Source organism: Harpia harpyja, chromosome 3 (genome assembly GCF_026419915.1).
Source record: "Harpia harpyja isolate bHarHar1 chromosome 3, bHarHar1 primary haplotype, whole genome shotgun sequence".
NCBI lineage: Eukaryota > Metazoa > Chordata > Aves > Accipitriformes > Accipitridae > Harpia > Harpia harpyja.
Window position 1 is genome coordinate 46,435,344 of NC_068942.1, and position 23,457 is coordinate 46,458,800.

The following is a 23,457-nucleotide window of genomic DNA, read 5'->3' on the forward strand; positions in this document are numbered from 1 at the left end:
CATAAGCTACTGTGAAGGTAACCAGCTCTGGAGGTGATGACGTCCCACAGAACTCAGGTGGTTCCTCTCATTCATGTCACCTGACCTTGCACAGCATAATTTGATAAAGAATGTAAACATAAAAAAAGCAAAATCCCTGCCGCCTTATCTTATTTGATGTAAGTTACTGTGTAATTGTGCTTTAACCTACATAGGAGTCAGTATGAGATAATCAATGGGTTGAGGTTTTTTTCCTTTTTTTTGGCCATGAAGGACTCACCGCCCTCCCAAAAGATACAGTTGAAATTATTGCTTTCAAACTTAAAACATTCTTACCTCTTCAAAAGACTGCTTATTTTAGTTGAAGTGACTTTCTCTGTGCAAAGTAGGGGTATTAGCAGGATTTCTAAATGAGTTGTTATGATGATGTCTTTAACTATCAAACTGGGACAAGGTTAGTCACTGCAATCTTCAGTAATTTGTAATTCAAGGACAGTTTAGGAAAACACAACATAACAAAAACAAAACACATCTTGTAGAAAATTGCAGAACTCCAGATGCAGATGCTTGCACTCAGGAGCAAGTTGATTCCTCTCCTCCCCTCCCCTGGAGGACACAGAGGGGGAACAGCAGGAACCAGCCCAAAGCAATCTTTGTTCCACGTCTGCTTTTAAGCTGCTAAACCAGCCAGAGTTGGTGAAGAGTACGCAGAGGCTTTCTTCAGGGACAAGAATACAAAAGTGGGATGCAGAAGCATTCTTCATCTCAGTGAAAGCCCCTCTGCATGTGCATAGGAGCAGTTCTCATTTCTGTGAGAAGAAAGTGGACTATTTTTTAAAGAAAGCACAGGACACACCAAATCAGATCCAAACCTTGAATACGCCTTTGGTAACGCAAACCAGGGTTTCTCTACACAGCTGTTATTTTGCATCCTGAGGTTTCCTATGGCTAAGCATAATGCACCGACATGGTGATTTACTCCAGAAAACTCCTTTGTGCACAGTACTTACCTAAGCAGTATTGTGTTGTCTTTGCCTCCATTTTCTGTAAAACTAAACCCTCTATTTTTTGCCTGGATCATATCCTAAGCTGCAGAAGAAGGTCCTTAGACACTTGTAGGATCTCATTCTTCTGATCCCCTTGCACCTGTCCGGTAGCAAACTCCAACACACTGCACCCCATGGCACTGAGACATTTCGGCACAACACAATCAGTTTTCAGCTCCTGCTTCCTAAACTCTGCTGTTTGCCAGCCGAAGAAGGTGTGGCAGCGTGGAAGACAATCTTGTCAGGGCAGGACCCTTCTCAATGCAAATCAAAGAATGAAAGCCTGGCTTTATTAAACATGGTAGAAGTTTTACCATTGACGTAGGACTTAACATATTAGTTCAGCCTTTGCTCCTCAGCTGACAGGTTACTATGCTGTATCACTATTGCTGATGGAGTACACACTGCAGAACTCTGCTCATCCTCACTGAGGGTTTCTGGAAAAGTTGGAATATCGCCCAAAATTCCTGGCTTTTTGCCCTTGACCTGGCACACACCAATCAAAAGATATTAATACATAATCTGTCTTTTGCAAGAAAAGGGTCTGTTTATTCCCCTAACATTTAGGGGAATTAATGTAATGAAATTTAGCTGTGCTTATCCTGATCCAAGTACTAGAACTGTTACAGTCTACCTTAAAAATATTGCCTGTGGTAAAGAAAAGCTACTTCAGATCAATACACAAAAGAATATTAAAAATATCAAAGAGAAATAATTAATAAGCATTAAACAAAGTCTTGATAATTTGCCCTCCAACCTGTAAGAGACAATGAAAGTGTTTTGGCTACCTATTTGTGTATCAAAACGCTGTTCAGCAGAGTATGAAGATAAGCAGTAGTAATGGAAACAAGTCCCCTATATTTTCCCCCCTCATTTGTGTTTCTTTTTGATTGGGTTAGGGAGAAAAGGGTAAGTGAATTAGGGAGAAAAGGATAAGTGGTACTATAGTGACTGTTCGAGTATCAAGACAGCTTGTCTAGATGTGTCTTCATCGTGTTGTAACGTATCTTTTACGATGAAAAGCACCTCTTGGGGTGCTTTTCTTGCTGTGCCCTTCCTAGACACAAGAGTTTTCTCCAATTCAACACTTCTTCTTTTTTTCAGTCATCATACTTCAGAGAATTATCTAGTTTATCATGGAACAAAACTGACCTATTCCCAGAAAGATGAAAAAGAAATCACACCCTTTGTTCTGCTTTTCTAGTGCAAACTTCATTATAAATCCACCTGCAACAATATTTGAGATTATGTAATATTTCATGTTTACAAAGTTCAGACCTTTTAATGGAGATGAAGACTCTTATGGCCCAATTTGCAGGATTTGAGATGAACTCCATGAACCCCTTCTCTTCCTCTCTGGGTCTTCTAGGACACGTAACAGTCACAGATCATAAGATCAACTGTGGTTTGAGATATCCCTGCTAAGCCATTATTATTAACTCTTGGGTGTGACAGCCTCATTGAAAACCTTCACTGATTCTATGTGGACAAGCAGCAGTAAGGAGCCTGTTCCCGCACCACTTTCAAAGGAGTTTTATGTCCGTTTGTTACCAAATGCAGAGCTGGACACTCTCCTTTCATGGGCTCTTCTGAGGTTGTAGGCAATCTGTAACACAGGAAGCTGATAGCAAGTCAAACTCTGTCAGCTGGTAAGCATATACAGTCTAATGTAGAAAGAAATAAATATTGGGGTAGTTATACCTCACTGCTTTCCATACCTCATTATTCATAGCTAATATAATTCCTAATGCAGCAAAAGCCAGATTTTAGTTTAGCTAGTTCTTGAACTATATGGTCCATTCTACTGCTTTCTCGTTGTCATTACTGGCCTTAAATAGACAACTTGTGGATGTAAACGTTCATTCTTCTATTTTTGCTTCAAATTGTGGTCTGCACCATCTGGAAAGCACCACACATTCCAAACACCCCTACGGTATTCCATTAGCAGTTGCAGGATTTACGCTAGAATTTTAACATACCTGGAGCTCAGCATGTATTTTAGCCTCCTTCCTAAACAAGTGGTTCACTAGCATATTTTCTGTATTTGTCTTCAGCTCTTAACTGTAAGCCACACTGCATCATTACTACATGAAATACCAGGAAAAATCATTCTTCTCGTACTAGCACTTGGAGGAACGTCACAGTAAAATGCCACACACTATAAGCATCAATAAAAACTCTACTGCAGACAGCAAATACGTACCCCCAACAAAGTAAGATTTATTTTGGCAGAAAAATTTGTCAATCAGAACCTTACTTTGAACAAGGTGCAGTTTGTTTCTTCAAACTGTGTCTTGTAAATTTTTGCTGCCAGTGAAAACCTGATTTTAACATATGGGTATCGAAGGAAGGTGTAGGGGCCAGTAACTGTCTCTACAAGTGAATCAGAACACAGGAATTAATCCTCACATCCTATTTAAAGATAGAAAAGAAATAAAAAGGGATGGGATTAGGAAGCTAATGACACTCCCCTTATGAATGAAATTCCTTATTAACAGTGAAAATTCAGGTAAAACATGGTGACTACAGTATTAGTTTTAAGTCTTAGCACGTTTATTTAAAAGTCATTCAACTACCCTTATTTACAAGTAAACATGACACAATGCATGCAGGAGACCAGACGAACAGACTACCAAAAGAAACGATGATAATTCACAGCGTGGGTATATTGTTTAAAAGGCTAAATACAGTAACTTTTTTTCTGCTGGATCAAGCTCTTCAAAAACTACTCTTTTACTGAAGCGGGAAAGACGGCAGTTATGAGAATGAGGCTACCATGAAGATAGATTGCAACTCACAACACCCTAGCTCACCTAGCTCACAGCTTTTAAGGCCGACTCTGAAGGACCGCCCGTCCCCCCCCGATCCCTGCACGGCCTCCCGGGCTCGGGGCCGGCGGCTGCACCGCCTGCCGGGCACACCGGCACCCACCGTTTCTCACCGACCTTTCGGAAAATCCAAGTTTTAAGCTCAGTACCTGCACGCCACTTACTCCGCTGACAGCACGCACTTACTAAAAGCGACCCATCTTTTAAGAGGCCGCTCCCGTTATTCGCGCCCCCGGGCCCCGGCAGCTGAGGGCCTCGGCGCCAGGGAAGGACGAGCCTCCCCAGCACACCGAAAGCCGCCGGGAGGACAACGCCGCCGCCCGCCGCCGCCGCCCGGCCTCCTGGTGACAGTCTCAGCCGCGCTCGGAGCCCGGCTCTCCCCTTGCTACGGCCCGGCATCACGCTCCTCGGCACCGGGCCCGGCACAGCCCAACTATCTGCGGGGAGGGGGAGGCGGGGAGAGGGAGGAGAAGGTCGCTCTCCACACGGTAACTCCCTGTGTCAGGACGGAGAAGACAGGCCTCAGTGGGGTTATCTGGTGGTTCAGACTTCGTGAGCACGTGAGAGCTCGGTTACATTTGCATCCCTAAGAACGGGCTAAAACCACCCCCGTCCCGACGGTGGTACCGCCCCAATTTAAGGCGGAATCCCGCAACTATCGCGAGAGTTCGGCGAGTTGGTCGTCATGGGAATGACGGCGGTTGTGCTGCCTCCGCTGGCCCCCGCGCTGCCGCCCTCCCGCGGTAAGGACAGGGCGGCTGCCGGGCGGGGGGGGCTCATCCCGCCCGCCCTCAGTCGGGGCTGCCGGAGCTGCAGCTCTGGCGGGCAGCTGTCCCGTCAGGGCAGCGCCTCGGGGCTCCTCTTGCGAGCGCGGGAAAGGGCTTCCTGCCTGTCTGTTTGTGTGTTGAAACTTCTTGTGAGGTTGTTTTTTGTTTGTTTGTATGTTTGGGGTTTTTTGTTCCGGAATCCTTTGGGTCTCGGCTGTTGCTTATCTTTGTCTTCCTCGTTTATGGGGTTTGGGGTCTTTTGCGCTTGCTTTTCCACCCGCCCCGGGAAGGCGCAGGAAGCTCTTAAAAAATGTCCCCGAGGCTGTGGAACAGCCGCCGTCGGTAGAGGCCCGGAGGTGGCCAGAACTCGCGGAACGCCCGGTGGGTTTGCGGGCCGGCCGCTGCGGGCGGTTCCGTCAGCGGGCGCGGGGCGGCGGCGGTCCCGAGCCCGTGTGGGAGCGTCCTCCGCGGGCGTCCCGAGCAGCTCCCGCAGCGGTGACTCCCTCGGCCCGGGCGGCAAGGGGCGAGGGGGCCTCCTCCGTGAATGAGCCCGAGGTTCGGGAGGTGGACTGAAGGAACGGATGTAAACTGCTGGTCTTCGTCTCTGCCCGCTTCTTTATGCTGCGTCGTGTTACGGACCTGTGTACGTGCCTCAGTTTGTCCTGGTTTTTGTGCTGAAATAAAAAGCTGTATTCACTTGGGCCTTTTGAAAATGACCAGTGCGTGTCACGTACTCAGAGACCCAATTCCTTCCTGTGAATTCACGCAGTTTTTGCAGAGAACCGTGCATTTCTGTTATTTGAACTCAAATGGGCCGGGACTGGGAATGTGATCATTTGGATTTGGGAACACCCCCCACTTAGAACTACTGAATTATTAAAAGCTTTTGGCTGCTTTATTTGATGTGTTCAAGATGTCTATAAAATACCCTCATTCTTCTGTTGGTGCTAGCTTTGCCAGTCCCATGTTTTCAAAAAAAGAAAAAAAAAAAAAAAAGATCCATGACATTTCATTTGTTGTGAGATTACTTTTAAGATTTAAGCCTTTTGAAGCTTCTTTGACAGCAGGCACATTTGAATACTTTGGTTAGCTTGATGATATAAATATATATTTGTACATATATTAAAAAGTGTATAGTTGAGTGGCAAGCTAGTCTATACTGGAAAGACCTCTCAACACTGAATTGCTAGAAAGGATTTGAAACTTGTTCAGTTTACATCTGAAAGATTGCTGGGTTTGTGTTGCTTTATTATGACACTGATAGTTTGGAAGGTTGTTTTTGGTTTTTTTTTCCAATTTTAGGTTAGAATGGATATTACAAGGGGGAGCTTGGATAAAATTTCAAGGCCTGCATCTAGCTCAAGACCTTATCCTAATTGTAGATCTTTAAATACATCTATGGAGTTATTAACACCAGAGCCACGTTTGCCAAAGGTAATTCTTTTCACCTTCAGCAGGGTAGAAACTCTATGCCTAAGTCTTAGTAGAATGCCAAAGAAATAAGATTCTGCTTTTTTTGCTTCATATGGAGTTCTGGGCTCTGCAGGCATGCTAAGGGGTTATGTGAAAGTTCATGAATGTGGGTTGCTGCTTATGCATAAATGGAATGATGTTTAATTTCATTTTTCTGAATGTGTGTTACTTTTATATTTGCCACAAGAAGGCCTATTCAGCACTACAACCTGGAAAACTTGGTTTATATTTGCCACAAGAAGGGCTGTTCAGCACTACAACCTGGAAAACTTGGTTGTCTTCCTCTTTATATTTAATCAGATTATTAAATAAATCCTATTTTAAGGAAAAACATTTGACATTCTGGCAATAATGTGTAGATACGCAGCTATAGGCTGTTGATGCATGAGCCAGTATGTGCATAGTTTCACTTCCATCCCATTTGTGCTTTTAAATTCAAGTTGGAATAAAAATTATTTTGCTTATTAGAAAAAAGCATTTGAGCAATCCTCACAAGTTGAATTTTTGACTACAAGGCGGTCTCAGCATGTTTGAATCAAGTTTAAAAAAAAAAAAAATTCATAGTATTCCAAGAAATATGTCAGCTCCAGGGATTCAGCAAAGTCTGTCAGAAGTAGGTGTTCATCCATCCTCTGAGAAAATTAATAATGGGGATTAACTTAATTTTGGGAACAGGATATGTTTTATGTTTGTTGGGATGTAGGAACTGGGACTTGGGAATTAGAGATTTAGATTGATTTACTTAGATTAGTCCAATTGTGTTGTACCTCTGTTTACCTGTCTGAAGAATGGGATCATAGCTGGATGCTTCACAGAAGTATTCAATTTTTTTTTTATAGGTTCACAGTCGGGTATTAAGGTTAATGTCAGATAACTGAATCCAAGCTCTGACCTAGACATCATAGGCTATTGCATGAAAATTGCAGTCTCTTGAGACTGATGAGTTAAGCGTAAGCTTTTCAGCCCTTCAAAGTCTACAAAAAACCCTCTATAGTATGAGCAAGAGATTGGGATGCTATCTGGTGCGGAGCACCCACAGTGTCAGGAAATGGATGAGGCAGTTGTACACACAGACTCTTAACTGGTTGCTTGTACCCTCTGCTGCAGCAGAAGTGGCATAAACCTTTGGAATCATTCCCTAGCGTGGCAATCCCAAATCTGGCAGTCTGTGGAATGACAAGCTTGAGAATCAATGTGATATCTAAGAAACAGAACTCTGTATCAGATCTGAAAATGGTTCTTTTATTTAAGAAGTACTCTGCAGTCTTGTATAGAATCATTGTTAGCCTTTGTGATAGTATGTGATTATTGTGATTATCTTTTTTCTTCCCCCCAAAGATTTCTATTTTTATGGTAGTGATTAATTTGCATTTTATAGGTTGATTCACCTGTCAGTTTGGCTGGTAGTCATCAAAGAGGCAGTCTAGAAGACTGCTGTCTGGAAGAAAACAAAGGTGATGACAGAGAGAAATCTGATGTCAAGGAAGTAAGAACAGATCAGCAAACCACAGTGGCGAGTACGACTTTCTTTCTTCAGGAGGAGCGTGTGCTGAATCCCAATGAGTTGTCAGGTGTGGGAATGACTAACACTTTCATGTGTTGTGGCTAGACCAAATATCATGTTTGTATAGTTTGGGTAAAATTCTAATGGTGGAGGGAAACGAGGATGCAAATAGGTAAAATTCTAGAAGAGAAGGAGGTGTCAAAATTCATGCCTTCACTTCTCTTTCCTATTTTGAATCCGTCTTTGAAAGAAATGTGTTATTACTGCCATTACCACTACAGCATATGTCTCGTGGCATCTAGGCTGTGACCTGCACCTTGGTGATGGCCTAAAAGATCACGAGAAACCATCTGCATGTGTCCCATGAAACCATGTTAGAAAGTGTTTTCAGTAAGGTGTTTTTATCAAACTTCTCACAGAGGTCATCCTGATCATTTGTTAGAAACTTTGTATCCTAATAATGGTCCACCAGTACAAAAATTTGAAAATTATGGTTGTACGTTATAGTATTTAACAACTGAACAATGCTAATACTAATAACATACTTTAAATATAAATATGCAATATCTCATTTTAATGTAAGCGGCTGTAGAAGTGCTTCAGATGGCATTCTATAAATGGTAATAAACTTTCTAGAGCTTCTGACTATTTAAAAATGGAGAAGCAAAGGCCAGTATGTGAAGCCGAAAGTTTGGATACCTTCAAGTTTAGATAAGATTCCATGACAGAATTGGGGTCAAAAGAAATTCCTTGATTTCCTGCTCCTGTGTTTAACATGAGTCCTGGTATACTAGTATGTGTCATTTTTTAAACAGTAATCCACTGTAGAGGCTCTGTGGTGATCCCTAACTGACAAAAATGTTATTTTGGTCTTTTAATTGTTAACATTTCACACAGTATGTTTAAAAGATTATTTCACATCTATTTGTGAAAGGCTTTTTCCTGTGTTTTTCAGGATGTATCTCTAATTCAGATTCTGGAGATGATAGCACTGAAACAGAGACGTTGAAATTCTGTGAACCTTCACAAGGAAAACCAAGTAATGCAAAAGCAGGTATTACCTTTCAGGTGTATAAAGTAAGCAGTGCAATAAAACTTTTTTTTTTCCTTTTAATGCTTCTAGGAGAGTTTGGGACCATACTGTATTTGTGTCTATATTATATAGTTATAAAGAAATATTACAGATTGAAAATGTCTGTGCATTGTGATATTCAAGAGGTGTTGGATGAATTCTTTATTTAAAGATCATTTTATTAAAGGATATTCACTGTCTTTAATGATATGATAGTATTTGAGTTTTACATTCATTCAGTCAATCTGATAAGGCAGAATCCAGTGGTGATTCTATCTAGTCCAGCAGTGCTGGTCATCTAATATAGTAGTATCCATTTCTTCAGAACAGAAATTGGATAGAACTCAACTTCAAAGCTTCACTCAGTAGTTTTAGGTTCAAATCCATCTGCTGGGTTGAGGCCAGTTGAAATAAGTGCTCTTTTTTTTTATCTTCTGTCCTTGGGTCTTCCCTGGAGCTCAGTTAGATTTTTTTTTTTTTTTTTTTTTATAGCTCTCTCCTTGTTGTATCACTCATTTCTTTTTATGGCATGAAGCAGACCAATGCATCACAGTAAATGCTTGGGATCGAAGGGTGCGTAAAGCATTTGACCTCAAAAGATTAGAGAATGAAAAAGTATTGCACGACTCCAACTTGGAAGTGTGTGGGATAGGGACAGTGGTACAAGTGTTTCCTCTACCCTTGGTATGGAAGCTAAGTTTGACCAGAGAAGAGGGCAGAGCGTGAGGATGCTATAGGAAGGGGAAAAGCTGAAAGTGATCAGAAATTGTAATCTGCATGTTTAGAGAGAAAAAAGACAGTATGGAAATCTATTTTAATTAAACAATGATAGTGTCCATAATGTGTCACTTCCTATTTTTCAAAACAGTATTTTTCTAGAACCAGTATCAGAATCTGGTTTTGCTGAGATATAAGGCAAGACTGAAACTTCTATAACATTTAAAAGTAGAGATATTGCAGTCTCTCTTAATCCCAGAATTATTCATTTTAATGAATGACATTTCAACGTGTATTCTACTAGTCAGGCTGAACAAATTTTTTTTTTTTAAGCTTATTTTGTCTGTGATTTTTGCTGATACTGTGGAGATGTTGTCACTTTTCCATTATAAATTTGAATTGAGTCACTTGCCCAAAATGGGGGGGGGGGGGTGGTGTCTTCATCCCCCATGCCCTCATATCCAACTGCTACAGTTCAGAGTTTGGTTCAGCGTTCTGTTACAAAGACTTTTCTATTTTACCCTGCTACAAACAGGTTTAGAAATGCTTGAGAATAATTGTAATTGTACTCTTGTCTGTGGTTGTTATCAAATTATTTGTACTGCTTTTTAGCTGGTGTTTTTTTTTTTTTTTTGTAAGTTGAAATGCTTCAAGCTAACATTGATTTTAAATATATTCTACAGCAAACTCTACCAACTTGGAATATTCTGAAGAAACAGGTGTAGATCCTCAGATTCAGGCAGCTATAAAGAAAATGAATAAACTTGACACAATACTGGCAAAAAAACATCTTAAGGAGAGAGCAATTAAAAAACAAGGCAAAGAAATGAGGGCAAAGCTCTGGAAAGAACTTCAGGTTAGAAGTGTTCTGCTTGTTTTGTGAATAATATATCTGAGAGTACTGTCTTACAGAATTATCATATTTCACAGATGCATTTTTTTATTAAATAACTCACAGTTGGCTGATTAAAGTGAAGAAATGGATCTTAAACAGTAACTTTGAATAGGTTTTAATATATATTGGGTAGGCAGGCTTTGAAAGAAGGCTGTGGTCCTTAAAAATTGATCTGACCAATAGCCAAATATACAGCTGTCTGGGGGTGGTCTACTAGCATAGTCTTATGCTTGAGCATAAGGTATGATAAGGCACGACAAGAGGTAATGTGTGTGCACCCAGACCTAAAAGCATTTATTCTGCTCTAGTGTGACCATTCGTAGGCCCATCTATTTCAGTACTGTCTATTATTGAAGAAATTAGAGATGCCCCCTGAAGAAGGCATAAGAACGCCACAGCACAAATTCCTTCACGTTATTCCTATCTGGGTCTCTAGCAGTTAAATGTCATATTAAGCATTGAAACATGAGAGTTAGTATTTCCTCTGAGGTAAGTATTGTATAATTTACATGAATACAAATGTCAATTGCTAAAAAGACATGATTGCAGTTGATTTGACTGCATCTTATAATTTCAATGGATTTGGATTCAAAGCCATATATACATTACAGAACTTGTCTTGTGAAATGTGTCTCCATGTAAAAGACAATGTATAACAGGCTTTAAAGTTCTACCATCCTTTATCATAACTTCAGAAGATGTTCGGATAGCCTCAAGAAGGAAACAAAGTGGTAAGTAAATGTTGCCACTGAACAAGGAATTTTTAATAGGGTCTGAAGTTCATTAGACCTGATAAGCAGACAACATATTTTGCTTTAAAGTATTTACTTTAAAGTAAATACATGCATGTATCAGTATATTCATGATTTATTTCTTTTCAATAGTCTATCAGAACCACGGGAAGCCACGAGGAGATAGAAAACACAAAACTTTTTTTAGCTTTGATCTCATCATGGCAGGATAAAGCTGGTAAGTAAGAAAGAGAAGTAAATACCCTGATATAATTATCCTGTATTTTGATTAATATTCATATTTTTGTTGGATGCTATAAATATAAAGCTATCAAACCTTTACAATAAAATAATATTTGCATATAAAAGTACATCAAGGGAATATTTGAAAAATTAATGGAAATAATTTTTGCATTATCACAAATGTAGAAGTTGTACTTTAACATTAATTTTGTTTATAAGTACTGCATTTTTTCAAAGAAATGGCTACTCTAAAAGGATAGAAATCCAGGATAAGTAAAGCTTGCATTTTTCAAGTTGATGGCAAACACACATGATTTCAGAAAGGATGCATGACTGATAACACTGGTAAATTAAAGTAATGGTAGTAGGCATAGGGAAAACAAAGAGTGGAAATCTGCTGAAAAACTTGGATGTCTTTACCATTTTGGAACACCTGGGCAATAAGCAAGGAATTAAAAATTGCTTTGGTAAACAAACAGAATGATGAAGTTACTGATGTGTTGTTACTGGTGGTCTTGGAGAGCTTGCCAGACTGGAGTACTTGGTGTAGGAAGGGCAGGCAGTTAAAAAATATTAGGCCTATAAATGTTACTTAGAAGCTTTAGGGATGTGGGCCCTGCCACACATCTATCTTGGAGAAAATTTTCATGTGGGACTGGGAAGCAATGGCAATGCCATGGTAAGGATCTCATAATATGACAGGTCCAGAGGGAGGGAAATCCTGAGCCTTTTTAGGAATTGTTAACAGAAGAACCAAAAGAATGGGACCAAATTATGATACTGAGTTACATGTTGGAAAACAATACAGGAACATGCATGCACAGCCCAGGTCTTGGAACATGGTCCAAAAGGGAGTAGGGGTCATTTACATTAAATTTGTTACTGATTATGTTACATTTAATTCATCTCTAAAAGAATTTAAGATTCCGAACGTGAGAGAGAATTCGAGTAAAAGGGATCATCAAATAATGTAGAGTGCGATTCTAAGGAAAAGGCATGAATATGAAACATGGACTTAGGGGTTTTTTTAATCAGTTTTTTTCCTGAGAATTCTAGGGAAGAAAATTTAGGATAGATGGCAGTTTTAAAAAGTGAAACTATGTTAAAGATATGCTAGCAGACTATTCTTGGGAAGAAAAGACCAGGAAGTCTGATAAGATAATTTCTCAGTTTCATCATGATATGATAATGAAGACAAACATATTCAAAGTGGAAATGAACACACAGATAAGAATAAACATTTGCATTTTAGTCTTTTAGTAAAAATCACTTCCATCTTCAGTAGCATTTAAAACGCCAAATTCTACAGCTGCATTAAAAGTAGACAAATGACTAATGAAGGATTGAGCTCTTTAACAGGAAAGGTAAACAAATAGTTAACGATACAGAGAAATGTGGAATGTGATACGTAACAAAAAAAGACTAACCATGATCAAAATTACAGTGAATACCAACAATATAAAACTATAGATAGACTAGGGAAAGAAAAGTTAAAGAACTATTTAGAAATGTTTTCTCTACTGAGTCAGAAGGACGCATTTCTGTTAGAGTTCTAAAGCAAGTGGCTGAAGTGCGTTCTGAAGTATTGGTAGTTTTCTTCAAGAATGCACAGAGGATGTGCATGTTCCCAGGGACCTGGAAAAAGAAAATATTGGGTATTTTAAAATGTAATTTGTCTTTCTGTGGCTAGACTGTTACTGGGGGAGACACTGGTACAAACTGTAGGCATTCTGCTCACAATGTCTTTATTGGGAGGGGCAGGGGGAACAAAACCAGACTGAATTTGTCAAGAATATGCCATGTCAAAACTGCTCAAGAGTGGTTTTAAAAAATTTGCTGTTTGAGTACTCTGTCTCAGTGCTGGAGTTCTCAGAGATGTGTCAATCATATGCACATTTTGCATCCTGTCCTTCATCTCTGTACCTTTGGTTGAAAGGAAGCAGAATTGTGGTGCATCGTGTCTTTTTTCTTGTTGGGGAGAGACCAAGGATTTGAGGGCTGAATGGTTATTGCTGAGCAAAAATCTTAGCTTGAATGTTGGAAGTACCTGCATAATAATGGTAGCAATGTGTAGTTAAAACATTTCAACAAAACTTATTATTATAAGGTAACCTGCTTTTATTTCTATGCTCAAGTTTGGGTTAAGGGAAGAACACAGAATTTGATATGGGTGATATTAAAAAAATCTCCAGTAGATGTCAGGATATAGTAAAAATACAGTAGGCAAGCAAGACTATGGTTGTTAATGAACTCCATGCTTCCATTCCTCTTTTATTTCAAAGGTAACTCCTTGCTGTAGAGATCATGTGCATCATATGGGTTCTGGTCTACCATACTGGCAAAACTCTGCATAGTTTAGATTTATATTTTTCCTCCAGCTTGATCTTTATCTTGAATTTTCTGTGACATGCTAGTGCCTTACTTTTCAGGTCCTCATTTATTTATTTATTTAAATGAGTGCCTTGATAGCTGCCCTGGTTGATACTGAAATGGAATGCAATTCCTATATTTTGTTTTTCAGAGCTTGAATTTGGTAAAGAGCTTTCTTAATTAAATTATATAGGGAGCTATTTAATTATAGCTTTTAATGTGGCTGTGAAATCAAACACAAGTTCTGGGTATAAAATCATTAATAACTTATGTGTCCCAGCCTCTCAGGCACAAAAAAAACCTTCTGACACACTCATGGCAGAAATGTAAATCAGGAGTTAATTAAACAGCCTTAAATTCATTCTTCTGTGCTCTAATAAAATCATACTTTCAGTTGAGTTCATTAAACTTCATTATTACAGGGTGTTGGTTGGGGGTTTTTTTTGTGAAAAATACATTTTTCACAAGTGATATATACAGTTCTTTGCAATATGAGTCCTCTTCTGTAAGTGCTAAGTGTATAGACTGCAAGTTAATGCTCTAATTTATACTTCTGTTTGATAATGTGTCAATACCATGACTGAATTTTTTTTCTTTGAGTAGCTGAAACGACTCTTGCATGCTAGGATGTTGGAACACATTTTTTTCTAGACTATACCCTTGACCTAAGCCACTTTGAAGTCTAATAATGCATGCACAGGCAGACACCAGCTGTGAAAACCTGGATACTTTATTCTCATTCAAAGTTCTAGATGGCTTGCCGCATGGTGTCTGCAGAGGCTTTTGAACTTTAGGGCCTTGGGCTGTATCTTCTAGAATGTAATTATTTGTCTTGTATGGGCGGTAGTTGTTAAAAACAAAACCACAGCCATATGAAACAGCATAATTATTCATGAGACACCCCTTACACTTTTTCCCCTTCTTTATTTCTGGAGAAATATGGTGGTTATGTAATTTATCCAAGTAAATTTCTTTAACTTTTCATGTGTGAGATCTTACAGTATGATACACATGAAACTAAATCTTCTTTAAGTAAATTTCAATTAAATCTTACTGAAAAAATTCCTTGCAGATCCCTCCCATGCTAAAGAAGATGAAATATGTACTTCAGTATTTCACACACAAATTAATCCAGAAGATTATGATTGCCATAAACCCCAACATAATCAGGGTAAGCTTTATTAATTGTATTGTTTGTATTTCTAGATATAGCAAACCAACATGTACAATGGGTGGATAATGAAGAGTTGGCCTTTGTGGCTAGGCCGATGAAATCAGAAAAAGCACGGTTGCTTAGTACAGTAGCGACAGTTCTTATTTTTTTTTACAAATTATAGAAGAGAATAATTTTGTTTGACTTATCTAAAACATTTTACCCAACATGTTAAGAAATTTTTTACCTTTGGGTTTATAAAACTTCTTTTCTTTCATTGCAAAATGATGAGGCTTGTAACTGATTCATTGTAAAATGTATCATGGGTTCTTCGTGGGAATTTTTTTAAAACCTTGTCTTAGCTGTTATTCTAAAGTACTGTAACTTTCATTAATAGGTTTATATTCAAGAAACCATCTAAAAATGAAGAGTGGTGCTATATACAGTTTCAACTGTTCTGTAATTTTTTTGTTTTCAGGAGAAATTGTATGGATGTTGTGACAAACCTAAGTCTTCAGACAACTCATTTTACATTTTGTTATGCTGATTATTGTAAAGGCTGCATTGCTTTATGGATTAGTACTTCTTGGCAAAAATCAAACATCTGTGCTGATTCTTTTAGACATCAATTGTTTATGTGCACTGTATAGAGGTTTCAAATGCGGCTAGTAGTGTAGTGTGTCCAACACTTCAAAATAAATGGAATTGTGCTTTTGTGCCTCTGTTCTTTCCCTATTTGAAATTCAAATTTGTATGGTTGAGTAACTTCTCACATGTGTTGTGACATAAGAATAGCTTCAGCTGCCATTGCTATCAGCTGCAATTGTTTATTTCTTTGTCATCTACCATTCTATGTAAACAGAAGGAATCTATCTTCCTGGTGACTGGCTAAGATGACAAGGACATAATAAACAGGTGTTCCTCAAGGCTGAGCCATTGATGGCAGCAGAACATCTGTACTTTTTAGAATTTGACTGTATGTTTTAATTTTTAAACCTGGACCTCAGCTCCCTTACCATTTTATCACTTGTCTTAGTCTGCCAGTATGTGACCTTAACTTTGTGTTATTAAATGTTTCTTCAGACTGGGTTCGAGCAGTGCTGTGCTTTTGATTTCTCTGTCTTCCTAACATGTATCTTCATTCCTCCCTTAAAATGAAGCTTGACCCTCAGCTTTCACCTTCACAAAGTTTCTGAGTTGTGCTGGAGTGTCCTTGAATAGCAACGGCAGGTTTCATTAACAGTATTCAGGACAGCAGTGACTTCTGAAGTTCCCAGTACGGGCATGGTTGGGAGTTGCTATTGCTTGCACTATTTTGAGATGTTCTGCATTCTCCTAGTTTCGGAACGCATGGAGTAGAGATCACTTACAACTCATAAGCAATAAATTACTTAAATGACTTTTACTATTTCTGCTGGAGGCCTTTATGGTTTCTGAATAGCTAAGACTTACTGTTTTGGTTGCTTTTGGATTTCTGTGTAACATTTGTCGTAAAGGCAGACACTGAATGAGAGGAGCCTAACTTGTGAAGAAGAATGTATATATTAGTTTTATAATGTTAGTTTAGCAGTCTCATCAAGATTTGTAACAAATCTTTGAAATTTGTACCAATCTTCCAAAACGTGTATGCAAAATTTGTTGACCTGCAGTCTCTCTTTTACTCACCCATGGCAATCTTCAGTGTATTCTTTGTCCCAGTGATCCATGTCTGTCCCTTCTTTACTTGAATGTTCTGAGAAGTTCTGTATGATAGCTCCCTCTCAAAAACGCTTATTCTACAATTAAAGATGTAGCTTAAAAGTAATGTTTCATATATGTTGCATGTTATGTTGGTGTTTGGTGTGTTTTGTTCATTTCAGGATACAACTTCTTATGTTTATATTGATTGGTAAATTCTTATATGATCCAGTTCCTCAACAGATTCAAGATGTTACCTGGTAATGTTAAAGATAGTTTGGGATGCTTTTAGTAAACAGTTGTGCATTTGAACTATGACAGGGTTTTCTTGGTCAGATTCAACACCTCAGTCCTTTAAGGTTTGCTTGCAATTTTAGAGTAAGCCTGATTGGTGAGAATTGTTACAAAGGGGTTTTTTTTGGCTATGGTGTGTAAAAGGATGCACGGAATTTATTTCATATCTTTGGGAGTTTGCTTTCAATCTACTCACTCTGAAAAAGAGTAACTTTGATGTGAACTACCATAGCCTATCTTCTATTATCTAACATGTTAAATTGGGGTTTTTTGTAGGCAAATAGCCCACCCATTTTTCAAATCTCTACTTTCCAGAAAAGTAAAAACTACCATGCCTACTTTTGAAGTAGTTTTTGAGACTCAGAAGTTGGTTGTATTTGCTTAGACTTGTTATTTAATGTGATAAAGATGTGCTGTTCATAAAGGAATTGCTGTTTAAGAACTGGTAAAAGTCTCTGAAAAACAGAGTATGTGCCCATTTTTGTATGATGGATAGAAACCCATTGCTGAAAAAAACATGTGTGATGTTGTAAGAATATCATGTGGCTGTTTAATAGCTTTACAGCTCAATGATGAGTTTTATTTTTAAACAAAACTTGTTTTATAAGCTGTGTTATAATAGTATCAACTGTATCATCTGTTCTTCAGCTGTTTTATTTTTAAAAATGTACTTGATATGTCTCCAAATAGTTCTGTGGTTTTAAAAAAAAATTATTGTCTGGTTTTGTACTGATGATAAAACTGAAACAATGATAGGCTTCGAAGGAATGCCATGGCTTTTAAAGCCGCCATGTTTAACATTTTTGAGGTCAGAAATCCAAAAGTATTTTAGCCTTCGCAACATTGAATGAGCTTATATAATAAAAGCTTAAAAATGAGATTAGATTTTTATATAGTTATGTTTTAAATATAGCAATATAGTTTATATAAATAATGAAAACAGCATATAAGAAGTTTGTCTATCCACTTTATATGTATGTTAAAGATTTAAATGGGATTGCTGTTATTACAGCTCTCATTGAATCAGAAAAGGAATAATTATGACTTAGCAACTTTTCTTCCTCAAACTTCAGATTATCCAAGTGAATTAGAAACAAATGAATTTCTTAATCAAGCAGAAAAAACACATAGCAAAAGTAAAAACAATCAGGATTTCATTAAAAAGAACATTGAGGTAAGCATTAAAGCATAAAATTATTAGTTTGTTAAATGCTGACTAAAAATAGTATATAAGTACTTCTGGAGACAGTTGGGGTTTTTATCAGTAACATTAAAAGCTAATTAGGCATAAATGAAAAAAAGCTTGCTGTTAAAAAGTGTTGTTTATGGCATAGTACTGTATAAGATAGTTCTCATCTTGCATGCTGATATTGGTGGGGATAATACTGCTTCTATGTCTTTGCTAAAGACTATTGGAAACTGAATTGTTCTGTTTGTGCCTGGATATAGCTTGTTTTGAGGGCAAATATTTCCTAAGATTTTCTTTAAATGTATTTACTGTTAAGTTAAAGGAAGATGTTCTTATGCATAGATAAGGAATAGGTATGCAGGTTTTTCATGTATAGCCTGCCTGGGACCGTTATTTACAGAAGACTTCTTTCTGTTGGAAAATAGATGCCTTGATTTTCTTGCTTTTTTTTTCTGTGAAGACCTAGTAGCTATAATGATTTTTCATCCAATTAAAATATCTGTGTCCACCCCCCCCCCAGCTATGTCAAAGACTTTTATAAGATTATCAATTTATTATATGCAGGCTGCTACTTTTTTCTGTCAGAGTGATAATTTGTATTATGGCAATAAGCAAGATTTGGATGTTAATTTCACAGTTTGAAACCTGTGTTTTGGTGCTGTTTGAGCTAATGGAGTTCTAAAGTTTGGTTGGTTTTGTTGGTTTTTTTTTTTTTTTCTTTTTGTAACTATTTCAGCTAGCAAAGGATTCAGGAAACCAGATTGTTATGCTTGAGGGAGAAAGGAAAAGGCTAATTGAACTATTGAAAGATACAGAAGATGGAATTGAATTACAAGGTCTTGAGGTATGGCAACTTTAATTTGTACTGTCCTGTTGTATTTGGCTTATTTTTATGGAAAATCTAAATTTGATTTGGTTTTAGTCCTACCATGAAGTAACCTACTGAGATATGAGAGAAAAGCTGAACAAATCCAATGGGCTTTGTCTCCAAGAATGAATTTTCATTGGCTTCTTTGTTTTACTAACACTTGGACATGCCTGGCCTCAGAAAAACAGCAGAACTTAAAAGAAAGTTAGACATGGGTGGAAGGAGCCTTAGAAGCACACTCAGAGAAGATGGCCTATTTTCTCTGTGTAAAATGTGAAGTTGCAGCCTATCAGTCTGAGTGGCTAGTGCTGTAATCTCAGGTAGAAGGGCCAGCAACTACTTCAAAGAAACTCCAAGAGTCTTCTGAGGACATCAACTTCAGAATACAGCAGTTGGGGAAATAGACATTGATGAAGCTTATGTGTCCATTTAGAAAGATAACATGTCATCTTTGTGTGGCTTCTAACTCACTCTCTTAGAAGTATACAGAGGAGCTAAAGTCTGCTTAAGTATTAGACATGCTTTAACATGATATTGTTAAAGAGCATACAGTCCGCATACTGTGGTGAATAGCAAGAGCTGAAGTAGATAGAAACACCTTTCCTCATGGAGAGTAGAAAAGTGTTTGATTGTCCCACCAATCGCTGCTCTAGGAGAGTCTGTGCCACAAAATGATTCCCAGTAACATGAAGACATCAAATGGTCTTTTGATCTCCCTGTTACTAGGATATGGCCTTTATTTCTTACTGCTTTGAGGGAAATGTCACAGTGAAGGAGTTCTTGGGGGCTCTGTTGTTTTACAGAAGTAACCATAAGGCTGCTAGGATGGGAAGATAAAATTTGGTTTGAAAAATGAATCATACTAGGAACTTAGAGTACTTTTCAACTATATATGGTATTAGACATGCTAAAGATACATGTTTTCATAGAATGAACGTCCTCAAACTATGTAAACTTGATATAATGCTTCAAGTAACCTGTATTTTAATAAATAAGAAGAAATATTAGGAAAATGCTTGCTTTGTGTAAAGAAGTTAGGTGACCTTTCTAATTTGTTTTCCATTAAAATGTACACTATGTTAAATCTATAGTAACGTTATAAACTTTTTCACAACATTTCTAAGTATACACTGAATCACAGTACCTAAGAAGAAAGATGTGAACTCTGTGTAGAATGAACAAAATATATCCAAGGTCCAGTTTCTGTTTAATTTATACAGCTAAAAATGATCTGGAGTAAATTATTTCTCAGTAGGTTAAATAATAACTTAGATGTGGGAGAAAGAAACAAAAGCAAATGCAGTGTTGTTTGGTTGGTTTTTTTGTCTCTTCCCATATTTTATTCTGAGTTATTTTCTAATAAGGTGGCGAAGACATCCAAGAGGTGATGCTCTTCATTACTCTTTTCTAAAATGTGTCTAAAATTTGTCTTTATAAATTACTGTTTCAGGATATGGGGTAAGGACATGAGGTCAGGATTTCCTTCATCTGAATCCAAACTGGTTATGAAGCCAGAGAACTAACCTACCCATGATTTTTGACATTAAACAAATCTGTAATTTACCCAACTTTAGTGTGATTTCCAGGTTGAAAGTCATTTGGTCTGTGGTTGAAAAATTTTCTCTTTACTCTAGGGGAACTAGTAAATATACACTATGTTTTGGCATTTGCAGAGCTTTGTGGGGCAAATACAAGTAAAGGAGTCCATATCAGTCAGGAGACCTGATGGACAAATGACTAAGATCATATAAATGTGCAGTATTTTAACAGTAACTGTTCTTTCGCAGTTAGTAAGCTAAAGTAGAAGCACAGAAAACATAACCTTTGCTTGGTCATTGGTATGCAAAGGTTTAAAACTATCAGCCATACTCGGTGCTTGTGTTCACAAGATAAAAAACTTTGACTTCTGTGAAATTGCACCAGTCTTCCTGTTGACCTGACATTTGTTCCCTCGCTTTACATAGAAAACGTATTTAATTTTTTTGGACATGAACATAAAGCTTGCAGAATGACTTATTTATCTGTGTAAAGTACTCATCAGTTAATGACGTTGCACAGAGATGTTTGACTTAGCTGACACAGTTGAGCATTAAAAAAATGCAGTGGAAGGCTCTTTGGTCTAATGTTGATCCACTGGTTAGGAGAGTTGATTTTTATTGTACTTTTAATTTGTTGCATATTAGAACAACAAAGTTAAAGCTCACTGGATCATTATTTAACTAATCTTTTGTCTGTGCATTTAGGAAAAGATTCAAGCTATTCTATTAGATCTGCTTGCAACAGGTTTGGCATTATAATCCCACTTAAGGGTGACAAAATGTTCAGCTGAAACAGTACTTCACCCAGCCTTTGAATAGGAAGAAACTGTAGGGAGAGGGTTGTGGGGTTTTTGTTTGTTGGGTTTTTTTTCTTCTTTTGTTGGAAAGGTTGGTGTTTGATTGACAATACCATCTCTTCTGTTCTTCTTTACTGATTAAGGACATGTTTCAATTTGAGGAGATGGTCCTTCATTTGATAAATGTCAGCATTTAAAGATCTGAAGATGTTTTAAACAGCCTTCTGTTAGTAAACATCACAGCGTTCTGACCTAGAGAATAGTTGCTTTTTTATAATTTATTATTTTACTGATTGCAAAAGTCTTCTCTCACAATATGTAGTTATTGGGTTTTCTTTTTCTTTAAGCTAGAGTCCTTCACAATATTTAGAGACATTTATGCAGAATAGCTAATCCAAATTCTGACTAGCAATGTGTACTTTTCTTGCACCAATTCTCAAAGCATCAAGGCAATGGAAAAGTATACATTTATCCAAATTTTGTATCTGGCATATGTCACTATCATGTGGGCAGGTATCTATAGAGATTTTACTATTTATATCAGATATTAAATAGATCACTACACAGGACGTGTGTTACTGTATGTTCTTGATACAATGGACAAGAATGGGAATTGTAGTTTGTGGGTTAGTCTAGTCTGTACTAGATAATTTCTTTAAAGAAAACGGCTCCTAGATCTACTGCCAAAGTAGAATAAAACAAAGGATAATACTTAGTTCCTTAAACCTGTCTAGTCTGGAGATGGATTCTTCCTTTCCCACATTTGAATTTTATTATGGGTGAAGCATTTCCTGTGGCTGCTTTGTAACATAGATCATGAGGAAATTATCAGCTAATGAGTAATCTAGATTTCTTTGAGCTGGCCTAAGTAACTGTCCAGCTGATGGCCACTGTCCTCGTATTTCATACTGACTTCTAAAAAGCTGGTGCAACCACATTGGCTAAAGTAATGTTTTGGAGTTACCAATCAAGGCAGAGCTGGCTATGCTGTATGAATTCCTCTGTATAGTGTGATGTGGATTAGATAACTTCATTTGACTCCTACTACTAAATATGTCAAATATCCAAACAGCACTTCTCACTTTTTAAAAAAAATGTTTTATGAGTATTTAAAATATTTTAGAAGTACATATTCATGCTAATCTAATTGTCAAAGCTGCAGGGGTATAATTAGTTTCAGATGTTCCACAGTAATAAGCACTGACTGTGCTGTTATAAAAGTATTGTTCTGAGTTAACACACAGGAAACATTGACAGGACAGAAGCTTATTTTCCAAGCAAAGCCATCTTGAGAATATAAAAGAGAATGTGTGAGTCCATTTAACCCTGGAGTAAAGTGACTACTGGAGTAATTTGGAGACTTGGATCATGGGATATGAGAGCATGGGATACAGACACTGAGCTGTAGCTAATAAGCCCAGTTGCAGCTTAACTGACTTTTGTAGAGTAATTTCTGTGTGCTCTTCAGTGTCTGATTAGGGAATGGCTAACATGGCACAACTGTAGTACCACATTAGATACTTATGTTATGATGGTCACTGTCTCACCTGAACAAATGCTTCCACAAAGCTGGCAAGCTTCTAGAGACATTTCTGAGTGGCTTTTCTGGAGTCAAGTCATGTCCGGTCAGGCTTACTGGTGGTGTCATCATACTTGTATGAGAAAACATTAGAAGAACTTATTTTTGTTTCACAAAAGAGATGATGACTTTTTTTTTTTTTTTTAATTTAGTATGGCGGTAATTTGTGACAGGTGTTTGGGGTATGCTTTTTTCTTTTTGCAACCAGTGTGCTTTAGGGTAATGGGGATGAACCAAGGATGACCTCATAGCAGTGGTATTGTAATTGGAAGCTGATATTTCCTCCTCTTGTGTGGATGTGGCTGCTTGAATAGCCAGAGGACTAATCTGGAGGCTGTAAAGGAGTGGTGGACATGAATCCCTTGCAAGACAGATGTTGAAGTCTTAGGGCAAGATGCTATTAGGAAAAAGAAGGGAAACCAGCAATACACTCATGTCCTCCCCCGCATCCCTGTTCTGCCCTTCTAAGGTCCTTCCTGGTGTTTCTTTGCAGTCAGGACAGAGATGTAATCTGTGGGTGTCATTCCCAGTGAACGGTAGTTGTGCAGACTTGCTTCCCTGAGTGTGAGGCAGGAGTGCCAGGCTGCTGTGAAGAACCTGCATCTGTTTGTGAATATGAGCTCATTTGTTTGGGTTAAGTGGGCCAAGCTCACTCATAAAATGCAACTGTCTACTAGGAGCACATATTCATGTTGGCTAGTCAGGTGTTACTGCTATCAAGAGGAAAAAGTCATGTA

At 37.9% G+C, this 23,457-nt stretch overlaps 1 protein-coding gene across 1 annotated transcript in view; it reads left to right on the forward strand.

The window, feature by feature from the left end:
- The first annotated feature begins 4,523 nt into the window (after nucleotides 1-4,523).
- FSIP1 (fibrous sheath interacting protein 1) overlaps nucleotides 4,524-23,457 on the forward strand; it is an 87,541-nt gene continuing 68,607 nt past the window's right edge. The window contains 13 exon segments of the mRNA XM_052782452.1: nucleotides 4,524-4,638; nucleotides 4,641-4,744; nucleotides 4,746-4,781; nucleotides 4,783-5,181; nucleotides 5,183-5,263; nucleotides 5,923-6,054; nucleotides 7,472-7,664; nucleotides 8,553-8,651; nucleotides 10,070-10,242; nucleotides 11,166-11,250; nucleotides 14,698-14,796; nucleotides 17,823-17,923; nucleotides 18,675-18,782. Of these exon segments, the coding sequence (XP_052638412.1) occupies nucleotides 4,539-4,638; nucleotides 4,641-4,744; nucleotides 4,746-4,781; nucleotides 4,783-5,181; nucleotides 5,183-5,263; nucleotides 5,923-6,054; nucleotides 7,472-7,664; nucleotides 8,553-8,651; nucleotides 10,070-10,242; nucleotides 11,166-11,250; nucleotides 14,698-14,796; nucleotides 17,823-17,923; nucleotides 18,675-18,782 (1,710 nt within the window). The 5' untranslated portion in view covers nucleotides 4,524-4,538.